General features: G+C 38.2%; 2 protein-coding genes across 3 annotated transcripts; both read right to left on the bottom strand.

The window, feature by feature from the left end:
• Positions 1 to 998: 998 nt before the first annotated feature.
• vamp8 (vesicle-associated membrane protein 8 (endobrevin)) lies at positions 999 to 7,344 on the bottom strand. Its single transcript, XM_085179575.1, has 3 exons — positions 7,145 to 7,344; positions 4,546 to 4,713; positions 999 to 3,088 (listed from the first exon to the last, which is right to left on the bottom strand). Exons 1-3 carry the CDS (start codon positions 7,157 to 7,159, stop codon positions 2,903 to 2,905), a joined length of 369 nt encoding a protein of 122 aa, XP_085035701.1. The 5' UTR covers positions 7,160 to 7,344; the 3' UTR covers positions 999 to 2,902.
• An 864-nt stretch (positions 7,345 to 8,208) lies between these two features.
• Positions 8,209 to 20,409, bottom strand: ncaph (non-SMC condensin I complex, subunit H). 2 transcript variants are annotated; one of them, XM_085179569.1, is made up of 18 exons: positions 20,275 to 20,409; positions 19,039 to 19,261; positions 18,814 to 18,904; positions 18,586 to 18,678; positions 18,281 to 18,398; positions 17,983 to 18,125; positions 15,469 to 15,658; positions 15,226 to 15,308; positions 14,739 to 14,932; positions 14,448 to 14,593; positions 13,340 to 13,446; positions 12,389 to 12,508; positions 11,911 to 12,018; positions 10,061 to 10,201; positions 9,711 to 9,821; positions 9,461 to 9,537; positions 9,125 to 9,200; positions 8,209 to 8,505 (listed from the first exon to the last, which is right to left on the bottom strand). In XM_085179569.1, the coding sequence occupies exons 2-18, from the start codon at positions 19,254 to 19,256 to the stop codon at positions 8,446 to 8,448; spliced, it is 2,076 nt and encodes a 691-aa protein (XP_085035695.1). In that variant the 5' UTR covers positions 19,257 to 19,261; positions 20,275 to 20,409; the 3' UTR covers positions 8,209 to 8,445. The 2 variants fall into 2 exon arrangements, with proteins under 2 accessions (XP_085035695.1, XP_085035696.1); XM_085179570.1 differs by having other exon boundaries at positions 19,039 to 19,286; positions 20,275 to 20,401.
• Positions 20,410 to 21,011: the final 602 nt, after the last annotated feature.

Here is a 21,011-nt window from a genome sequence, read left to right as displayed (position 1 = left end):
TGCCATGTTCGTGCTGTGCCTGTTGTCAGTTTGTGACAGATCTGCAGCATTTCAAGGTGTCGTAATGGAAATCTTGATCATCTGGAAAAACATTGTGACGATACAGTGGTGCCACCCTGCACCAAAGAAAACACATGTAACCAAGGTAACCTCTGACCCCACAGTTTAAGGCAGCAACTCAGCCAAGACAAGGATCTCCTACACAGCTATGAAATGATAAACTCACATTCATTTCTCTGAACAGATTTTTTTCTCTTTGTTCTTTACTTGTCTCATTAGACATGTGACTTCAAAAATGCTTATCAACTACTGCCGGGTATGTGGCAGGTAATGTGGCATACTGCAAGCGCCTTTGTCGGGAAACCATGATGGAAGATATTCTATAATAAGGAAATAAAGAATTTAATTAGACATGCCGGGCGAAGGCGTGTCCCATTTAGCGGAGGATGAAGACAGTCAGAGGTGGGAGTGTCTGCTCGACCTTGTGCTGCTTTATGTCCATTAAACACAATCTTGCTATTTTGTTTCCAGTTCAAAGACATTTTCTGTGATAGATACAATATTTTGTTTCCACTGTATTGAAGGATAGTAAGTTTACAGTAGGTTTGGGCTGGAATTCACTTCTCATGGCATAAGGATCATAGACTCAAAGCATTACAATATAAAGCACTTTATATTGTAAGGTACACCCTACAATAATACAATTTAGTTACCAATTAACCTATCCCTAATAACTATATGTCTTGGGACTCAGGGTGGAACTCATGCAAACAGAAAGATGCTAGGGTGATGGTCGAATTGAACTCAGGATCTTCTTGCTGTGAGGCAACAGTGCTAACCGCTGTGCTACCGTGTGCGTTTTCCTCACTACTTAAATTGTGTACACACTACTGAGCAGAATAGGATAGAATAAACTGAGGACAAACAGGAGCTTAGATCACAATCTGTCTCCATCTTGTGGCAAAACTGTGATCACAGAAGAGGACATGACAACAGAGCAGAAGAAAAATACAATTTATTCTCTATCAGACCGTCAAAACCATTAAATACCATAAGTCATCAGAATAAGACCCTCAAGAGCTTTAAATTACAAGAGTTACACACAGTAGAAAAAAATCCTTTAACACAGCAACAGACTCACTGAAGATGTCTTACAGAAACAAGAGTGTGGTTTATAGGCATCAAGAGATGAGACCAAAAAGGGGAAAAAAGTATTTTTTCCAACAGGGATTTTGTTACCTCATCATGAAACTTTAGGGTTGTATACAGAATCAATTACAATTTATTTATACAGAAATTACATTCAGATTTTATTCATTCACTTCTGATTAAATAAGAAAAAAGTAACATTAATAGCCTCTACAGAAGAGGCACTTATGGAGAGGTCTGCTAAAGTCTACAAATATACACATCAGTGAGAATATGACGACTCTATACAGCTCACACCAGAAGCCCTTTGACCTCTTTGAAACTAAACTGGTATTGTAACATCCAGAAACTTGGAGGATTTTCGAAAAGACTATGAAGGTTTACCACTGTGGCTGACACGGGCCAGAGGGGGAGTGTTGTAGAGGTGGTTGACATTGCAATTCCCCTCCAAAGGCTGTGAGTTTCTGCACTGCATACCTGCAGGTGGCTAGTCAGCTGTAGGCCATCAGTTAAACTTTACGGTCCGAATAGGAGTTCAATGCAAATTTAAAACTACACCCCTTGTTTCAGTGGTGTAGTAACTGACTGCTTATTTAATGTCAACACACTTGATGGCTTCACTGTAATCTTTTCATTGCTTACTTCATAAACACCATTTAGAGAGTATTCAAAGTATATTAATTCAATAAACCGTTCTTATGCATGTTGTCTGACTGTAACAAAACTGGAAGCATTTTGACTGAAATACACCAATCAGCCACAACAAACGTCTGACAGGTAAAGTTGCTGATAACAAATGGCTCCAGAACATGCCTCCTCATACCCCAGATCCAAATCCGATTTGGCTTCAGTGGGATGAACCAAAAAAAAAAAAGCCAAATCACAGAGGGTCAAAAGTATCCAAAATATCCACTTCTAATGTTCCACTGTCATTTTAAACAGGACACCTGCAGAGGTCCAGTTCCCTGACGGGCCAGAGTGGTTTTGGACGCTTATGTAATATCCCCCAGAAGCCAGACAGATGTCAAAATCAACTCCACAATTCATCCTCCCATTAAATATACTGTGACCTAAAACTGTTAACTCTGTGGTAATTTTCTAGTGTCAAAAAGGATCCAGATATTACCCATTTTATTACCTGACACAGTCGATCCAAATCGTACTCTGCGTTATACACGCTGTCTTTTGTAAAGGTGCACCAGTGACAACATCTAAGACAAACCTAACATAAAATATGAGACTGGAATAATCCACCTTCATTCTTCTCAACTACAAAAGTTTAAGAGACTCGCTCTTTGCTGGGATGAAATAAATGCTTATGGTGAATCCGTTTAACAAAGAGGAGTAGACAGTGCTGATATGAAACATCCTTTAAAAATACCGGTAGTGTTTTACTGCCATTGACCACTTTTGTTCCACAGCGGTTTAGGATGTGTAAAAAAAAAAAAAGCAAGAAAAAAAGAAGCAGGTATTGTATGGGAAAGGCTTTCAAAAGCTTGTTCTGTCATAAAGTCCCTTAAACCAAAGAATAAAATATTGGAATTCCTAAAAGTTCAACATAGAAACTGTGTAGTATTAACGGTTTCACCATATAGCAGTGATTTGCTCAAGTTTACATGTATGTAATATATAAATAAATATATATATATATATATATATATATATATATATTTATTTTTTTCCCTCGATATTGTGCAATAGGAATATGTTTATGATTTTATTATGACTATACATTGTTTAAATTTCTGTCTGTTTAGGGCTTGATGGTGGGAGCAACTATAGGAGGCACGGGGGAACTAGTAGGGATGACTCCTGTGGCCAGTAAGATGATAATGAGGACGATAACTAGGACGATCACAACTATGACCACAATCAACTTGACATTCTTCCACCAGTAGGCGCGAGCCACCTTGTGAGACGTCTGCTTGAAGTGCTGAGCCTACAAAAAGAAAAAGACAGGAGAATCAATAAAATTATGTAATCAATTCTATTGCTATAACTCTGTTTAGTCTTGAGTTGTTAATATTTTGCTAGAAAATAGAGGTACAGTGATTTATTGAAATGTGCAAACATAAAAGGAACTTGTTTTTCCAGAGTCAACAATTGATACCACCACTTTTATTCTTCAACACAGTCTGGAGTCTCTTAGGCAGCTTTGCTTAAGTGGTCTTCAGGAATAGTTCTTAGGCTTCTTGAAAGACATTCAAACTCTTCTTTGGATGTTTTTGCCTTTTGTCTTCTGACCGGATGATCCCACACTGCTTCAACGATGTTCCAGTCTGGGCTCTGTGGAGACCAATCCACGACTGATGGTGTTCGTTCTGTGTGTTTTTCTACAAATCAGATGCTTTCCAGACGATATTGCATGGTGGATCTAAAGCCAACAGTAATCTTCTGTGTTCATATTTCCATCAGCATCAATGACTGAAATGCAGGGCCAAACATTGACAGAGCCTTCATTGTTTTTTTTACAGATGTGTGCAGACACTCACTGTTGTACCTCTGTCCTGTCTTCCTCTGTAAAAGCTGATGAGCACTTAAACCAAAACATTTGAATTCATCACTTCATAAGAGCTGTTGCCACTGATTTTCAGTGCAGCTCTGGTGAAATGTGGCATGCCTCAGCTTTTTATCCCCATTTCCCTTCCTTAAAAAAGGCTACTTGGCATCCACCCAGCCACTGAGACCATTTCTGATGAAGCTTAAGGGAACAAGATGGATCAGCTAAACATAAGATAAGAACATAAACTAAGATGTCAAATCATTGTATAGATGTATAGTTACAAGGAAAACATTTCTCTTTTTTCTCCTCACCATAATAATAATTTTTCCTAATGTGTTCCTTATACTCCTCATTAGATGTCACAGTAACCATGTCCATCTTTTACACCATCTATGGCCTTAACATTAAGCCTGATTAGGAAATGAATGCTATTACTGTGTTTGAGATCTTGTTTTTCCATGAATGAAAATGGAAGGTGAGTGTGGTCAAATACAAGTGTTTAAGCTCTAAGAAGTCTTTTCCTGCTGCAACCACAACCTCAAGAGTACAAACGGATAACAAAACAGATAAAAGAGTAATTAGCTTTACTGCTAGGGGACACTATATTTGACCTCATTTGGTTTTATTTACATTTTACACAGTTGACTTTGTAAAATCCTTAAAGTTGAATAAGGGCATGAAAAAGGCCACACTTCACCTGTTCTGTTCTGTAATGTGGAGAACCTGACACCGCCCGAAGTGACTTGTTATTCTTGTTTAACTGAACAGTATCACTAAGATCACAGCTTACCAAGCTTTATTTACAAGTGTGCATGTATGGGAGTATTGTACACATCTCAGCCTGCTTTTACACACAGCCAAGTGAAAGTTAAAACTCTCGTGATCACACTGACCCCTGCTTGCAGATCCTCTGTCTTGCCCATTAAGTCATCCAGCCTTTCTCCTCGTGCCAGGATCCGGTCCACATTCTGAGTCATGATGCTTTTCACGCCATCCACCTGATCCTTTAAAGACTGCACCTTGTCCTTAGGCTCTGGCATTTCTTCTATCCCTCCACGCTCCTGGTGTAGAGAAGGGTAATTAAAGAAGAGTTAGCTGCAATCCATTTGCAGAACCCCCCCAACACACACACACACACACACACACACACGTATAGCACACAAAATAGAGTTGGCATGATATGCCTATAAGCAGAGCAATTCAAAAAATAAAAAGTATCAGCTGGGTGAACAGTGAAGTCTGCTCATCAATCAAACATATGATGCATGTAGCACTAGTTTGCTCTTTTGCTCCAAGTCATAGACATTAAATAGGTGCAATTTTGAGATAGAAACTATGATATATCTTCTGATACTGATGTTTAGTTTGTTAACGGAAAAAAATGTTAACCTGGTTTAGCGTCAGTTTTAACAAAACCAAAACGTGTCCTTCAGGCCTGAAAACTATAGCGCTATCTCCTGTACTTATGCTTTGAGACCTCAAAAATGTCAGAGTGACTGTCAGAATATCAAAGGTTCTACTTCTTTTGCAAACCTGTCTCTGGAAAATCTCTAAAGACTCACAGACGTCCACAGCTAAATTACAAAAATATCCCTTTATAAGTCTTTGATGAGGCCCGGCCTCTTCATGTTTTATTGGACATGAGTACCTCCATGATTGTGTCTGCAAGTGACAAAGCAGCATGTAATGTAAATATGTCCTTTTGACCCGTTTGTAACCACAGTATTTATTTACAAGCCCTTGAGCTGCACCTTGTGGCTGTTAAATGATCACTTTTATACATCCGTGAAAGTCTGCTAAGAGCATGTGTGCAGTCAAGAGAAACTTCAGCTGTTACCTCACATAGCTGTACATGTGATTTCAGCACAGAAATGCTGTGTGCAGTTGGGTGTGTGTCAGTAAACATGCAGGGACCACTCCGTCCCATGAGTCAGCAACAGACCGTAACAAAACTGTCTCTAGGAAACGGGGCAGGTTCTCCTGCGTCATGTGTCTCTCGCCTCTCCTGTTACCCCACCCTCCTTTCTTTTTCTCCTTTTCCATTCATCCTTTTTCAGAAGAAGTTTCTGAAAAAACAAACAAACTCTGGAGTCATCTTTAATTTTCTTTTTCTTGTTATATCTTCATTACATGTGTTTAATCTCTCTCATTCCTCTGTACCAGTGTTAGCACGTCAGTCATTCAGGCCCACTGAATGGCTGATGCCTATCAAGTATCAATAAACAGAAAGTAAAGTGTCCAAGGCAGCTGCAGAGGGTGGCTACATTAAGCATCTAATTCAAATATTTGATATGTTGTAAGCTGAGTGACTTTATAAATCTCTCTTTATAAATTGACAGATAAGGGGTCTTGTAAATATGTGGTTGGTGCATGAGGAAAATGATCAAGGAAGTACACCTTAAAATGTTCCAACAGATATTTCCTGTTAAAATGTTTGACTGCAGCTGTAAATCCAAAACATGCATTCAAACACTTAATCCTTACTGCTCACACTGATGTAGGCAAATGGGAAACTGCCCTAATCTACGAGGACACACACTGAGATTTGAATACTACAGGAAGTAAGATTTTCCTACAGGCTAGAGGGAAACGTATTTTGATTTAAGTCGACAATGTTGAGTCATTACAGATATTTAAAGAACTGCCTGGACGTTCTTATCATTTCAGCAGAATAAACAGCACTGACTGCCAACAGATTATAATTAGTCCATTATGTGGCCTTTTTTGTTATTAGTTAACAAAAAAGCAAAAAAAGTCTTCATAGCAGCCATTGCGACATGAAAGTAGGCAAAGAAAGATGTTGGAAAGCACACACACACACCTCTCTTGTGCCGACATTAAATAATGTTAAAACATGAGAGCAGTAAACCTAATTTAGCACGTAATGAACGCCACTTTAGCTGATCTACCTGTAAAAGTTTATTTTTACCCTTTACTAATGAAATAATAATAATAATAATAATAATAATCATCATCATCATCATCATCAAGTGTTGCCCAGTGGATAATATCTATTTTGTAAGGTAAGTTAGCATTAAACTGCTACTTGCTCTAGCAGAGCTTGGCTACAGGCGAATGGCTCCACCAACGACCTGTGAAACATTCTTGAAATACGTGAAAAACAACCGTTTTATCAGTTAGCAACATGTATTATAAATAGACAGTAGTACATGGAAACGTTTACTTGAAGTATGCGGCTTTATTTTTATGGAAAACAAACGCATCTCAACTTTACAAAAATCATTTCCAACACGTACTGAGCACTGTGTGTAATTAGGCCATTTTGTTAAGCTGCTTTACTTAGAACTTGCTCCCTCAAAAATGAAAAAGTTAGTGCGCTGACTTAAATAAGTTATTTTCAGCCGAGGTAGGTTTCAAGTTAAGTACAGGTTGATTTATGTGGAAGCACACCTGTTTGAGACTGTCGCTGAACTAACTGGTGACGGCGGGGAGGCTTTCTGAACAACATAAACAAAGGTCATTATCACCTACCGGATCAGTGTCCATCTTGCTGGAAAAAATGTCCTTTATCCGTAAACTGGTGGATCTACTTTCTATAAAAGATGACGAGTTGATTTAAAACCCTTTAAAAACAGTTTAAAGTCTCGAAGCAAATACGTTTCTCTCGGTTTTACTTCCTGGTTGTTTTTTTCCTCCCTTAATTGCCTTCTTCCAACTGTTAAGTGAACTCAATCTCCGTTTCCGCCCTTTGGTTTGCAAAATAAAGCAACCTATCGTTTTCAGCTGAAGTGGTTGGGTAAACATTAGAGAAAAAAAAGATTATATAAACAAATATGATTCCTTTAATCTTTACACAGTAATATCGTCATTGTATTTTATATACTCGTATTCACATATTGATTTTCACTACCTGTAAAACAATTGTAATGATTTTGAAGCGAGTCAAACTTTCATTGTCGACCTCCGTGCTTTTATTTTGCAGGTGCATACGTTTACATCCTTTGTTGTCTCCAAAAACACCTGTAGGCGGCAGTCCCTCTTCTATTGTTAAAGAAGGCGTCATACCAAGATGTACCCATGATATGTTAGCGGTGAAACCCTTAGCGATGAACCTTTTGTAACTTTGTGTTCAGGATGGCTGACAAACTTGCTTTCTAACTTAACATAACTGTAAAGTAACACAATGCATTTCTGATAGTAAAGGAGGATGTAGTTTATGGTTTTTTTGTTAATATTTCAAGGGGACAACAGTGAAACTGGAGAGCAGCACTCTTAGATTAGCAGCAGTGGCCTCAGCTCAGTTACTCCTCCCTCTCCTGGTGTCACAAATTTCACCCAGCCAGCAGCTTGAGTCCTGACAAACAGGTTTCTTTGTCTGATGAAACTGGTGACGAAGATTGAATACTGGTCATTGCATGCCCTTATGTCATGACTGCTGCAAGCTGCTTTGAATCAGAAGCAGCTAAAAATAATCAAAGGCATTACGACAATTTGGGAAAACTGTTTGAAAACCATTGTTTAAGTGTGCTGAAATACTGCCACAGAACAAGAAAATGTGGGGTAACATGTTTTGGACTTAATTTCTCCATCAGATTTGAGAAAAAAAAGCTTTTATTTCTGTTCACAATGTACATTTTTTGTGTGCTGTTGAGTAATTAGCTACACACAGGATATGCATCAATTGCACAAACTAAACGGAGAAATAAACATTATATTATATTATAAAGAATAAAAGCAGATAGAAACAGGACAGCGTCAAAAAGAAAAAAATACACAAAGTAAAGAGCTGAAAAAGAAGAGAATTGAAGAAAAGAGTAGCAGTAAGCCTTCCCTCAGTGGCCTTGTTTGATGATGATATCTGACATGTCATCAACCTTCACCAGCTCCAAATTCTGTAAAAAAGACAAAAACAAACATTAGGACTGACTACTTGTAAGCGTGACACAGCAGTACTACATTTTAATGTACTCTGTGGACTTGGTGAACCAGATATGTAACTTTAAGGAACATCTGCCAGCCAATCAGGACTGAGAATGTTTGGACATCCTATTTCAGGGAATAAAGAATGAATGAACTGAAAAATAAATTGTCCAGTTACACACCCAAAATCCTTCCTTGGTGAAGTTTCCTGGTGCTAAAGCAATATATATATATTATACAGTATATGTATATATACACATACACACACACAAACTACAAACATTAGCTGTGATAGCACTCAGTGCTTTGACCCATGTGACATAATTTCTGGCACCAAAATAAACCAACAAGGTGCAGAGTCCAAAATCAATGGGTGACATCACATTAGCTTTAACCACCTTTGCATTTAAAGCCAATCTGGCTGCTATGGGAAGTGCAGTTTGACATTGGTTTAATTTTTCATCCCTTGATGCTGCAGCTCATTTTACACCAACACGAGGAGAGTACATACATCATAATAATAACAAATGAAATCATCAAAACATACAATCAATAAATCAATAAACAAAACATACAGCAAACAACACTCACCTTTTCATTGGCAAGATGAAGTAAAGCAACAAACGCCAGTGCCACTGACAGGTTCTGAGCCATTGTGTTTGGTAATCTGAATATGTGTGAGAGAGAGACAGAGAGAGGGAGTGAGAGAGAGAGAATTTTATATTTCATCAATGATGATTTTCATGATTCTAATGGAATTAGTATTTCAGTGACACCGTGATGTGATTGTGTATAGCTTCACACTAGCTTGTCAGAGAAACGTCTACATCTCAAACCATAATTTTATATCCAATATTCTTTTGGTGAGGTCTGATACTCCTCATTAGTGCTGTGCCATGGCAGACATGACAAGAGATCTGCTTATACCTTTGAAGCAGCGTCTTTGTGGTCTGACTGAACACTTTCTCTCCACACACTTCAGGTTTCTCCACAGTCTCCACCCCCTACAGGGAACACCAAGGAACAAGTAATAAAACACAGAGTCAAACAGAAACGCAGTGAAAAAGGGTCGCCTGGAAGGCAACTGTGCCCACTGCATGTGATGCATGACCAACCTGAAATTTGTCATTGTATGCACCACAGAAAAAAAGAAGCTAATACGCGGTGTGTAATTTACCTCTGTGGGTTTTTCTGGGCTGTCAGTCAGAAGAGTCCACATGCTGTTCTTGAGTCTCTTCATGTCCATTTTCTTTGCTGTCTTGGCATAGTTGATTTCAATCTTGTTGACCTACAAAAACAATCAATAAAAGTAGAACTATAGAAGTTCACAAACAAAAATTCTGCTTATAATATATCCATTATTAATGATTATTTGTCCTAAGTCATACAGCTGTTTCAGTTCCATCTTCTATTTTTCAGTGGGGTATAATTAATAATATAATAATATTACTGCAGAAGCTTTTGAGCAGAGATGGTACTAAAGGGAAGAGCCACTTTAAGCACGACTAAACTAGTTGCACTGCTCACCCTGTGTGGCTCAGGTACCAGATCTTCCTCCCCATAGGTGGACACGCCCTCGAGATCTTGTGAGGGCGGAGGCATGCTGTCACTCGAAGGCTGTGTGTCATCTGAACCAGCAAACCCTTCAACATCATCATCACTGTCACCCTGAAACAGAAGATGAATAAAGATTTGACATGTGGTTTCTAATCAGTTGTTGATTTGCTGTGACGGAGATTTGTTAATTCTTTCATTCCTCAGCAGGATAGATGTTGCTTTTAGTTTCTACCACAAGATTTGATGCAGAAAGGGTGTAGTTTCCATGTAGTGTCAGTCACAGGTGTGTGATACATAAAAGAAAGGGTTTTAAACAGCTGCTCTGATATAAAAATGTCATATAGAGATATAATTGCTATAGCACTGCCATGTATTTTTGTTTCCTAGCACAGTCAGTGAGACAAGCCCAAGGATTTGTGAGACTGACAGGCCTGTGTCAGCCTCTGATCACGATTTAGTACCTAAATAAGGAACTACATCAAACTCCAGCACAGCACAGTACCTGCAAAATATGCAATAAAAAACACACCATCAAGTACAACCAGGCTGTGCAGGAGGAGATACTAGCAGTAGACAAGAATAAATGACTGCACTCAATATGACAAGAACAGCAGAACAGTGGATAGAAATCACTGATATGGTTAAATGGTAGGGGTGGGGGAAAAAATCGATACTGTGTAGTATCGTGATATTTTGTTTGCTAATAATGTATCGATACAGGGACAGCAGAAATCGATATTTTGTTACAAACAATTTTTTGACTTCAGAGCATGTTGATCCTTTTTCTGAGCAAGAATCCTGACATTCCTTCACTGTCCAAATGTGTTTAACCTTTTTTTTGGCAGCAATAAACATGACAGTTTACTTATTTTAATTTAAGACATGTTTTATTTTAATTAAGTTTAAAACTTTTATTTAATGTAAAATTATATTTTGTTTTAATTTACTTTCAAATTCTTCAGTTGCTGAAGGGGCTGCATAGTTTTCATAAACTGCATAGTTCAGAATAGCTATAATTGTACCAGATGGTTGCATTCAGTTAAGTTGGACTAGACTGTAATACAAACCGTTCAGTTTGTCAACAATAAAACTGACTGAAATGAGAGAAAGACTGAGTGTGAGACTTTGATATTAGATAAAATGAATATTGATAAAGTTTACCTTTATGTACAGAATTTGAATATCGCAAAATATTTTTAAAAATTGCAATAATATCGTATCATGCGTTAAGTATTGTGATAATATCGTATCGTGAGTTGTATGGTGATTCCCACCTCTATTAATGGTGAAAAAGTGGGGTTATTCTACTAAAAAATATACATTTATTGGTCTTCCAACAAATTGATGTATTACATAGGGGGAGTAGGTGCCAGTTTGCCGCCATATTGAACACAGGGCCCGAGACAGACATTGTTGTTCTGCATAATCACATTTAATGTACATGGTTAGACACAGGCCACATGTGTAGTATGTCAAATGTCGCGGAAAAGACGAGTCGTAGGCATTTGTAACTGATCAGAACAAAAGGAAAAATATAAATTTTTATTTCTTTACTAATACCAACAATATATACTAGTGATTGTTGTAGTTATTGCAACATCAAAATACAACCCTAAGATTAAAATTTGTGTTTCATAACTCAAACCACTTCTGGATAAACCAGAAACAGTAAGATTTTACAATATAATCAATTCAGAATTGATAGTGAAAGATGTCCGGGCATGCGGACCTGCTGAAGTAATCCCTTGTGATAAATGAACACCTGAAATGAGCTTTCTTAGAATCAAATCAAAAGTGATGCTAAAAAGAGTTTTTCAGACCTGTAGACCTGGACAGAAGTTGGCTGTGTCATTGGCGTTGTTGTAGTCATAATCTCCAATGCCTTCTCCGAGCTCTGCAGACAGCCTCTTCTGTCCTTCTGGACTTAACTAGAGTAAACAAGACCAGATTGATCAATATTAATCCGTCCCAAACAACTTGCACTCAATTACGGAAATATTGAGTAAATTACATACTGACTGTAAAACTGCCCAATTTTATGAAAACAAAAACAAAACAAACAGTTGATATGAGATTCAAACACATCCGAGATCATTTTTGAGATATCGCATTTTACATCAGAGGTAAATAAGAAGTCCATGTGATACTGCAAGCCATATTAAAAAAAAAAAAACACTAAAAAGAAAATAGATGTAAATATTAAACCATGTCTGCAGAGTTAGAAGTATTTAAAAAAGTTAATAATTTTAATTAAATTATAAAGTATGGCCTGAAATGGTAAAAAGAAATAAGTCTTACTGTGCTGGAGGGTTTGAGGCTGAGCTGGGAGAGCGTCTCTGGAGGAAACTGGAAATCTGCTGGTAGAGTTGTTTTTTTACTTCTGGCACTAAGTGCAGACTTGGTGTTAGTGGTGGCAGCCTGTGAAAGGAAAGGAAGATAAAGTTTGGTTGGTGAGTTTCCCAAAAATCTGTAATCCAAAACTTCAAAACTACAAATCCTTTTAGAGATTCAACTGAATTTAATCATTATAGTTAAATCACAAGAGTTATATTTCAATGCAGAAGCACACAAGAAAAGACTCAGATCAGCAAGTTTCCTGATGCATTCTTGACAAACAAATGAGTTTAGGTTCAGTTCACAAGGATAACACCCTTATTAGCACTGATTCTGTCTTCATTCTGAACAAACTGATTATTTCATGGTCAAAAAGTTTCTCTTTTGCTTCAAATTTTTAAACTGTAGGCGGCTATACATTTTTTAAAGCATTTACATGCTGGTCAACCAACATCTAAAACCTGATGTCCTGAGCAGATACATAAAAGACTTCCACACATGGTAACTGGGATGGAGGCTGCATCAGAAATAATTCTCAAAGTACTGAATACTGTGTTGCCATGGCCACTACTCCAAAAAGTACTACGCTATAGCCACAGTGCCTCTGTTTTTAAGCAGATGTAGCACGCTGAGAAAGATCACATCTGTCTCTGTCACTGGACTCTGCTACAGAACACGCTAAGCTTTACCTCCTGTCACCATTACTAATATTTGTACATGAGATGGATGTTATTATAATAACCATGGCAGCAGGCTGGCTCTGTTCACAATGACGTGAAACACTGAAATGATTGAAGAGCTGGTCATCTATGGCTCAAAAAGTAGTCCCTGTAGTTGAACAGGTGAATGTATTTGGCAGCTTCATAAATAGAAAAAAAAAAGACAGAAGCAGCAGAGATGTTTTCTTTTTTTTACCCTTGTTGTTCGGAAGTAGGTATCAAAGTTGACATCGTCATTGAAGTCTATTTCAAAGGTCTTTTTGGGCTTCCTTTTACGTGTCTCCTTTTCAGGCAAATGATCCACTGTATGACATAAAAGTACATAAAAATGGTCAGAGATTACAGATGGCAGGCTACTTTTACACTGCACACATTCAGTGAGAAAGGACAAGCATTAGAAAACCATCTCGGTTGTTAGAGAAAAGGCCTAATTTACCATGTCACTCAAAACAGAAAATAATCCTAATTGTAAACATCATTTCAGTATGACAGCATAATGCATCCGAATGCATTTATGATAGATTTCAGGCATTACTTATGACAGGCTACATAATGACCAAAGTGAATGTGGCATGCATCACATGTTACTTCAAAAACAAACGCAGTAGCATAAGCCTACATTTAATCTTACCAACATAAATAAGAACATTTTTAATGTGATGTGTTGTCTGTCAACATCTACACAAACTTTAATATGTAACATGTCTTGTTTAGCGTAACTACTTCTCTAATGTCTGCTCACATCTCACAAATATCTCTACATCTGAAGCCAAATCTGAACTGAAGGATGGCGCTGTGATGTTTAACAACTGCAGCACAGCAGGACATAATATTTGGACTGTGTTCTGCTTCAGAAGGCACCGTGTTACAAGTCACTAACGACATATCAGATCTAAAGTGGTTTGAAGTGTTTGATCCTCGGCAGTTATTCTAGTCGGTGTTACAGCCTTCTTACTGACGCGTATTACTCAGGACCTGTTGTAGTACATGCAAGTAGGGTGGTTAAGCTAAGGAGTTGTGCTGAGGAGTTTCTTTGTGTGATGAAAACAGAAGCTCTTTGTAACCACCGACTGCTGGTTAGTGGAATATTTTAAAAAGCAGCACAATTTCAAAACCTTTTTAACGTCTCCGGCTGCTCATCGGCTTTGTAAATTGGATGGTTTCTTAAATATGAAAGCTTACAGAAATTACTTTATTTACATTCAAAGAAAATTTGGAGTTTGGTATTTTGTTATAAGGTGCAATAATGCAACGCTTTTACTGCAACTAAAATATGTCTTTGCTAAAAGCTTCATTTCACTCACACTTGTGCTTCGGTTTGAACTGCCAGTAGCCAGGTCCAGCCCACGTGGCCATGGTCCTGGGGCTGAAGTATGAATACTCCCTGGGCTGAGAGGACAGCTGCAAGCACATGGTGGCGATGTCTCCCTCTCCAATGGGAATCACATCCCTGTATGGCATCATAAAAGCATTCAAACTAAAAACTAAAGCAAATTTACCATCCATTTATAGAAAAGGTTTAGGAGACAGACAATGGGAAGGGAAAAAAACAAACAAAAGACTTCCCTGAGCTGCTGTCCAATCCTCAATCTTACCTTCTTTTGCCAGAGCTAGAGGGCTCACAACCCTCCTTGTGTTCCTTTGATCCATCCTCACAGTCACCCACTCCCTCCTCATAGTCACCATCAAAGTCAGGGCAATCATCTTCCTCTGGCTCTGGCTCGGGCTCATTGTTCACGTCAAACACATGATCGCCCTGCTTCATCTTCTCTAAGAGCTGATTCATGGTCTGAAAGAACATGCATACAATATTAAATTCAAACCTGCAGGACTTTACATTTCTAAGGACTTTTACTTTGCAAGCAAAAATGGTTGCTCACACTAGAGCTGTAGTAAAACAGGGTTTCCTTTATGTATCTACTAAAAGAGAGTGAAGAACTGAACAAAAAAACAAAACAAAGGAGGTCAGTTTACAAAGGATTAAATCAGATTTGTAGGATGGAAATTCCATAACCTAATCATATTACAACTAGTATTCAGAAACAACTGACAGAAATAAGCACTAGATCCGTTTTCTCTTACCTGCTCCGGATTCCAGCTAGTGAACGAGAAGTCCTGCAGGGAGGGGCAGATGGAGCTTTTCTCCTGGGAACGCTGCAGTCCAGCTGCCAGTGACATGTTACAGAAAGACACGTTTTCATTTCTGGGAGAACCCGAAGGATGACAGTGATACAGTGCTAAGGTTCATATGAACATCCAACTAGCGGCACAATATTTAACGTCCAAGTGTAAATGAATTTATTGGGCTTAGTGAAAGACTTTTACCCATGAATGGGGATGCTGGGACCCCCTGTGGAGATGGAGGAGAGTAGGCGGGTCTGGACTGCAGGAGGGTCATGTGGGATGGAAAGAGCAGCTCGCAGCGACTGCTCTCACTGAACAGAACTGACAGGAAGACCCCAGCTGTGCTGCTCTCATCAAAGGATGAGGCCATCCGCTGAAACATGGGGTCCACCTTTGTGGGGAAGACAGAAAGTTTATCATAAACACAACCTAGCTTGATATCAACTAAAAGAGGCATTTAAGCTTATTACTATGGCAAAGTGATGCTGTGATAGTTATGAAAAAAAGAAAATAAAAATCACTCGAGGTGACTAAGACAACATCTAATTTAACTATTGATCTAAATCAAACAAACTTATCAATCATCAGTGGATTTAAGCTGATTGTAAGGCTGTAATCCATGATAGTAATCCAACATCAACTCTAGCAGTGATGCTGAAGTTGTTTAACATTTAGTAAAGAGACCTCTGCACATAAGTGCATATAAAAATTTGGTACGGAGACTGTGCCACCCTTTTTTCCAGTTCTAAAAAGTAAGATCGTTCTTAATTTGACTGCTAAATATATAACAACACCAAAAATAGTAAGCAGTATTCATAAATTTGTATTTTCCAGCTTATCATGTTGAAGAGTGAGTTTCTGTACAGGAAATAAAACAGAAGGCTTTTTTTTTTTTTTTTACTGATTCAGCTGTTAAAACAGCTACATTACCTTAAGTGAAGAAACTAGCAAAGTATAGTTTACTTGGTTAGAATAAAGTACTGCTTACTTAGACTACAGCACTGTTTGCGTATCGATGATAATTACATTTGGCATAAAAATAGAGATCTACCTCTCTCTGGGTCTTTGTTGTTTCTATATTATATATATCAGTTTAAAGCATTCCACCTATTTTAATGGAGTGAGGGTGTGTACTGCATCTCGAGGGAGTTGCATCTTCTATTCTGGTGGTATAAGATAACAACATAGCTGAGTCTGTTGGCTACAAAACAGAATGATTTGACCCAAAATCCAAACAGTGAAATGAAAACAAAACAAACAACCTCTGAATGTTTTTAGTGTTGTTCATTTATGTGCATTAATGAGCCTAGATCAGGGGTCGGCAACCTGCGGCTCTTTAGTCCTTATACTGCGGCTCTGCGTGGTTTGGGAAAATAAATTATAAGTATTTAGCTGAAGTGTAATTTATTTATGTTAGTTATTTTTAACTTATAGTTCTAAATTGGAAGATTATTGTGATATTGAAATATGAAAAGAAAATTATATTCTATTATTTTTTTCATCGCTCAAAATAATAGGCACACTCGCGGAAGCCGGTATATCCGCCGAAACGCCGTGCATTTATCGAGACTTTCAACCCCAGGTAGGCCAATAATGGATCTTCGGATCTACATTATGTCAGCAGCTGTTCTCCACCGTGAACTATGTTAAAGACAAACACCACTCACGCCTCACAGATGACAGCTTACAGTCCTGCGTAAACTGACTTCGTATATCCCCGATCTGCAGATGCTGTGTGCAGAGGCTCAGGAGCAGAAGTCCCATTGTAAACATATGACGGCAGACCCGACGATGTTTGCATGAACACGCTTTTCAGCATCTCTATATTGACCACTTTTCACACACGGTTGCTGTACGCATACAGCCGGCTGTAGCTTTTCAGCTCACAGCCCGACATATACCACCAACAGCACAGATAGCGCGGACGTAGGCAGCGAGGCGTGATTGCGGGTGTCCCTCAGGTGCGTCCACCTCCCCTGCAGCGGCGCTGCAGACCACGCATTAACCAGGTAAAATACATATTTAGGCAGAATTTTGCAGATATCTATTTTTCTTTTTTTTAGCAGCATAGTGCTTTTTTTCCAATTATTTTTTAAAAGTCAGGTCAAGGCTCCAAAAGTCCAAAGGCGATATAAGGGTGGCGGTTCACAACAGTTTTTGTTTGCTGGATCATTTTAGTTCAGCTGGGTGTCTTTCCTTTTGTTATATTTCTTTAAGAGTTCAAAATGTGTTAATTACATAAATAAAATCTAATTTTCTCTGTAGCACTTCATGGATTTCATAAGCAAGACACCTTAGTTGTTCACACAAAGCATGAAGGAAAAAAAACAAACAATATATACAGTGTTATCTTCATTTTAGATGTCAAAAAGTATTTGCGGCTCCCAGTGTTTTCTTTTGCGTGGAAACCGGGTCCAAGTGGCTCTTTGGGTGTTAAAGGTTGCAGACCCCTGCCCTAGATCTTGCAAAGGTTGTTTTCAATTCATTCTTATTTAACACAAATGCTGTATTCCTGGATATATACATCGATAGCTATATTCTATTATTGCTGCATGACATAAGCAATAAGCAGGAATATTTCCCATGATTAGTCATTGGCATAGTGGTCCAGAAACCCTGAACGATACTTCTGTTATTTCAAAAAGTACAAAAAAAAAAAAAAAGAAGAACTGAGGTGCGCATTATTTTAGTTACTTTGCTAAGACCTCTACATACCTCACATCTCCTCTCAGACTCAGCACTGTTGATGTTGCTCAGGTTTTGCTCTACTGTCTTCTTGGGAGGCCTTTTCTTCTTTGGCTGCTTGGCAGTGACTTCAAGTCCTGCATCATCTCCATCTTCCTCTGTTGCACCATGGCCTGTGTATGCACAAGAAATTCAAAAAAAGCAGAAAATGTTCAATAGTACAGGAAGGTGGGTTCAACAACTTTAAAATTGTGTTAGAAAAAGCCAGAAAGCTCAAGCCACAGCGTACGGTTAAAAGAAAATCCAACAACAATACAGAGACTCTCACCCTCTCCAGGTTTGGTTTCAGCACCCAGACCACCCAGCACTCTGTAGGCATCAGCATGAACAGCATCCACTCTCACAGCGTAGATTTTCGTACTGGCATCCAGAGTGCCAGCTGCCACCTTTAGGATGAAAAGATGTAAATATTGAAGGATACTACTTGCAAAACTTAATAATAAATACATATTTCACAGTGTACGACATCACCTTTTATAGGACCCTTCATATGATGCTTCATTCAAATGTTTAAATCAGTTCAAAGACTTTTAGAGAACCAAAATGATGAATGAAACAATCAGTTACACATACCTTGAAGTTGGTGAGCTCTGAATCCTTTTGTTTGAGAATATCAGCCATGTAATCAATCAAATGCAGACCAAATGCATTTTTGGTGGTGATTTTCTGTCGATAAGAATAAAAAAAGTAATTTATTCATTTATTTTCCCTGTATTTCGTCATATTTTCTCATCTACGAAAGACAAAGGACATTTACTATAAAGGGAAAAGAGGAAAATGCATGCACATACAAATACTTACATTTTCAGTGGAGAGTTTTATGCAGGTGGAGTAATGCTCTGAGATCTGTGCATTTGACAACTTGGGCACGGCAGCAGGAGTTCCCACAGTGCTGATTAGGATAATGAGATTGTCTTTGAGCTCTCATGATACATAGCAGCCAGGCAGACAGGTACTATTTGTCAAAGCCATGGCACAAAATCTTTTTACAAATTACTTTTAGTTTTGCCATTATCTATAGCATACCTGTGAGATGCAGAGTCATTTAAGGAAGAATCACTTGCAGCTTGAAGGTCAATGACTCTTGACCTCCTACGCTGACGTCGTTCCTGCTCATCATCGTTTCCAGGGAAAGCCGACAGCAGTGGAGTGCTGCTACCTGCAGGGGACAGACCCTTATTCTTCAAAGAGGATGACATCCATCCTGGTCGTACCCGGGAGACGGGTGTGGAGGCTGCGCTCATCTTTGCTGGAGATAGGAAAAGATGCTTGGACTGAACAGAGGGTTGGAAAGAAATAGTGCTTAAAGAGCAGAATTCAGTGCTCTGAATGTACCGTACACATATCAAATTGAAGCAGGAGAGAAAGTTAACTTGGCTCAGTTAACTATTTGTTGTAGTTAACTGAGCCAAAACCAAAATTTTCATGTAAAAAACTCCTCTAATCAACCCAAATAAAATCTTTAGGAAAAATATTAAAAGTAACTCAATGGATATCGGTGGTGAAATCTGTCAATACAACCCACGGAATGAGGAATTAAGGTATATATTTGATGCTAACATAACTCTGAAACAGCTGTTTTTACAAAGTGCTGTGCTTGTGTTGTTACAGCTGTTTGGAACTTACAAAGGAAAACAACGTTTATGCCAAGTTTAAAAATCACTAATGAGAATAAGAAGAGAGAATGTGGTCTCACGATGACAAAGAAATTGGGAGAAAAAATACAAAACAAACTCTTATTGTTGGCTCTGGTTATGCAAGCATGATATGCTAGAGTTAAGTTCGTGTCAATCTTGCCTGTTTGCTACCGAAACAACGTTGTTTACTTTAAGGGTTCATCATTTATTAGTATAGCACAGCACAGTCTGCGAATGCTTCCTTTTGTAGACTCATACCCATTGACTTTATTCTGGATTTCCATCAGTTTAACTTAGCTTGAACGCTACTCGCATATAAACAAAGGAACTCTACAATAAAGTATTAAACCAGTGAAAAGGTTATATACATTCAATTAAAATCAATTTTCAGAAAGCAAACGCCATCTTAGCACAACATATTTGGTAAGCTAGTTTAGTAAAATAATCACGAAAGAAGCTCATGTACAGCTCAAACGCACTCACATGCTCACGCTAAGCTAACTTTACATGCATTTTAGCATAACAACCCTAACTTCGGTATGAACGTGTTCTTACAGTTAGCGTTAGCAGGCTTACTAACAAATAAAAACTTTATCACAAGACTTGCTTCAGCCCCGAAACGTACCGAGAATTGCCTTAAATCCGACGGAGACTTATGTAGACCCGTTATAAGTTGTAATATGACAGAAAGAACAAGCAGCAAATTTCTTCCTGTCCAGCGTTTGAATTTTTGCGCCGAACGGTTTACGTAGCAGCAACCTACGTCATGACGCTAACCACGCCCACGACAGCGAGAGAAAGTGAGATTCAGATTCAGAGTGGTTTAATGATCCCCAACTATGTATGAAAACAGTGATCTTGAGATAAAACTAAATGATTTTCTTCTTTAATATTAACATAAAGTAGTTTTTGTTGAATTGTTTATTTTATGATATTGTTTAATAAAAACATTACATCACGAAAAAGTAAGTGTTCATCAATTTTTATGACAGATAATTAGGATTTTTTTTTTTCATTTTCAATACCATAATAGCATCCCCCACCATGTCTTCCTTATGCAATGATCTTTTGACTACTATGATCTCTGACGAGTGAGTCAGTAAATCCTTTAATGTTTAAGTGGTCTGCTCCTTAATAAGAGCAATAACTGGTACTGAATGAGTGTATTTTGTATGTGATGACACACTGAAAAAGTGTTTGCTGTAATCCTCACAGATCAAGCATGACATGTGAGGCTAGGGTCTCGAATTTAGGCAGCTGTGACTCAGTAAACATATTGATATTCACATCACACTAAAGCAAAACAACATGTCAGGATGGAGCTCCTTGCTCTGAACCATTTTCTTTTTACTTCTATCACTT

This window comes from Neolamprologus multifasciatus, chromosome 12 (genome assembly GCF_963576455.1).
Source record: "Neolamprologus multifasciatus chromosome 12, fNeoMul1.2, whole genome shotgun sequence".
Taxonomy (NCBI): Eukaryota; Metazoa; Chordata; class Actinopteri; order Cichliformes; family Cichlidae; genus Neolamprologus; species Neolamprologus multifasciatus.
This window is presented reverse-complemented; position numbering and strand designations above follow the sequence as displayed.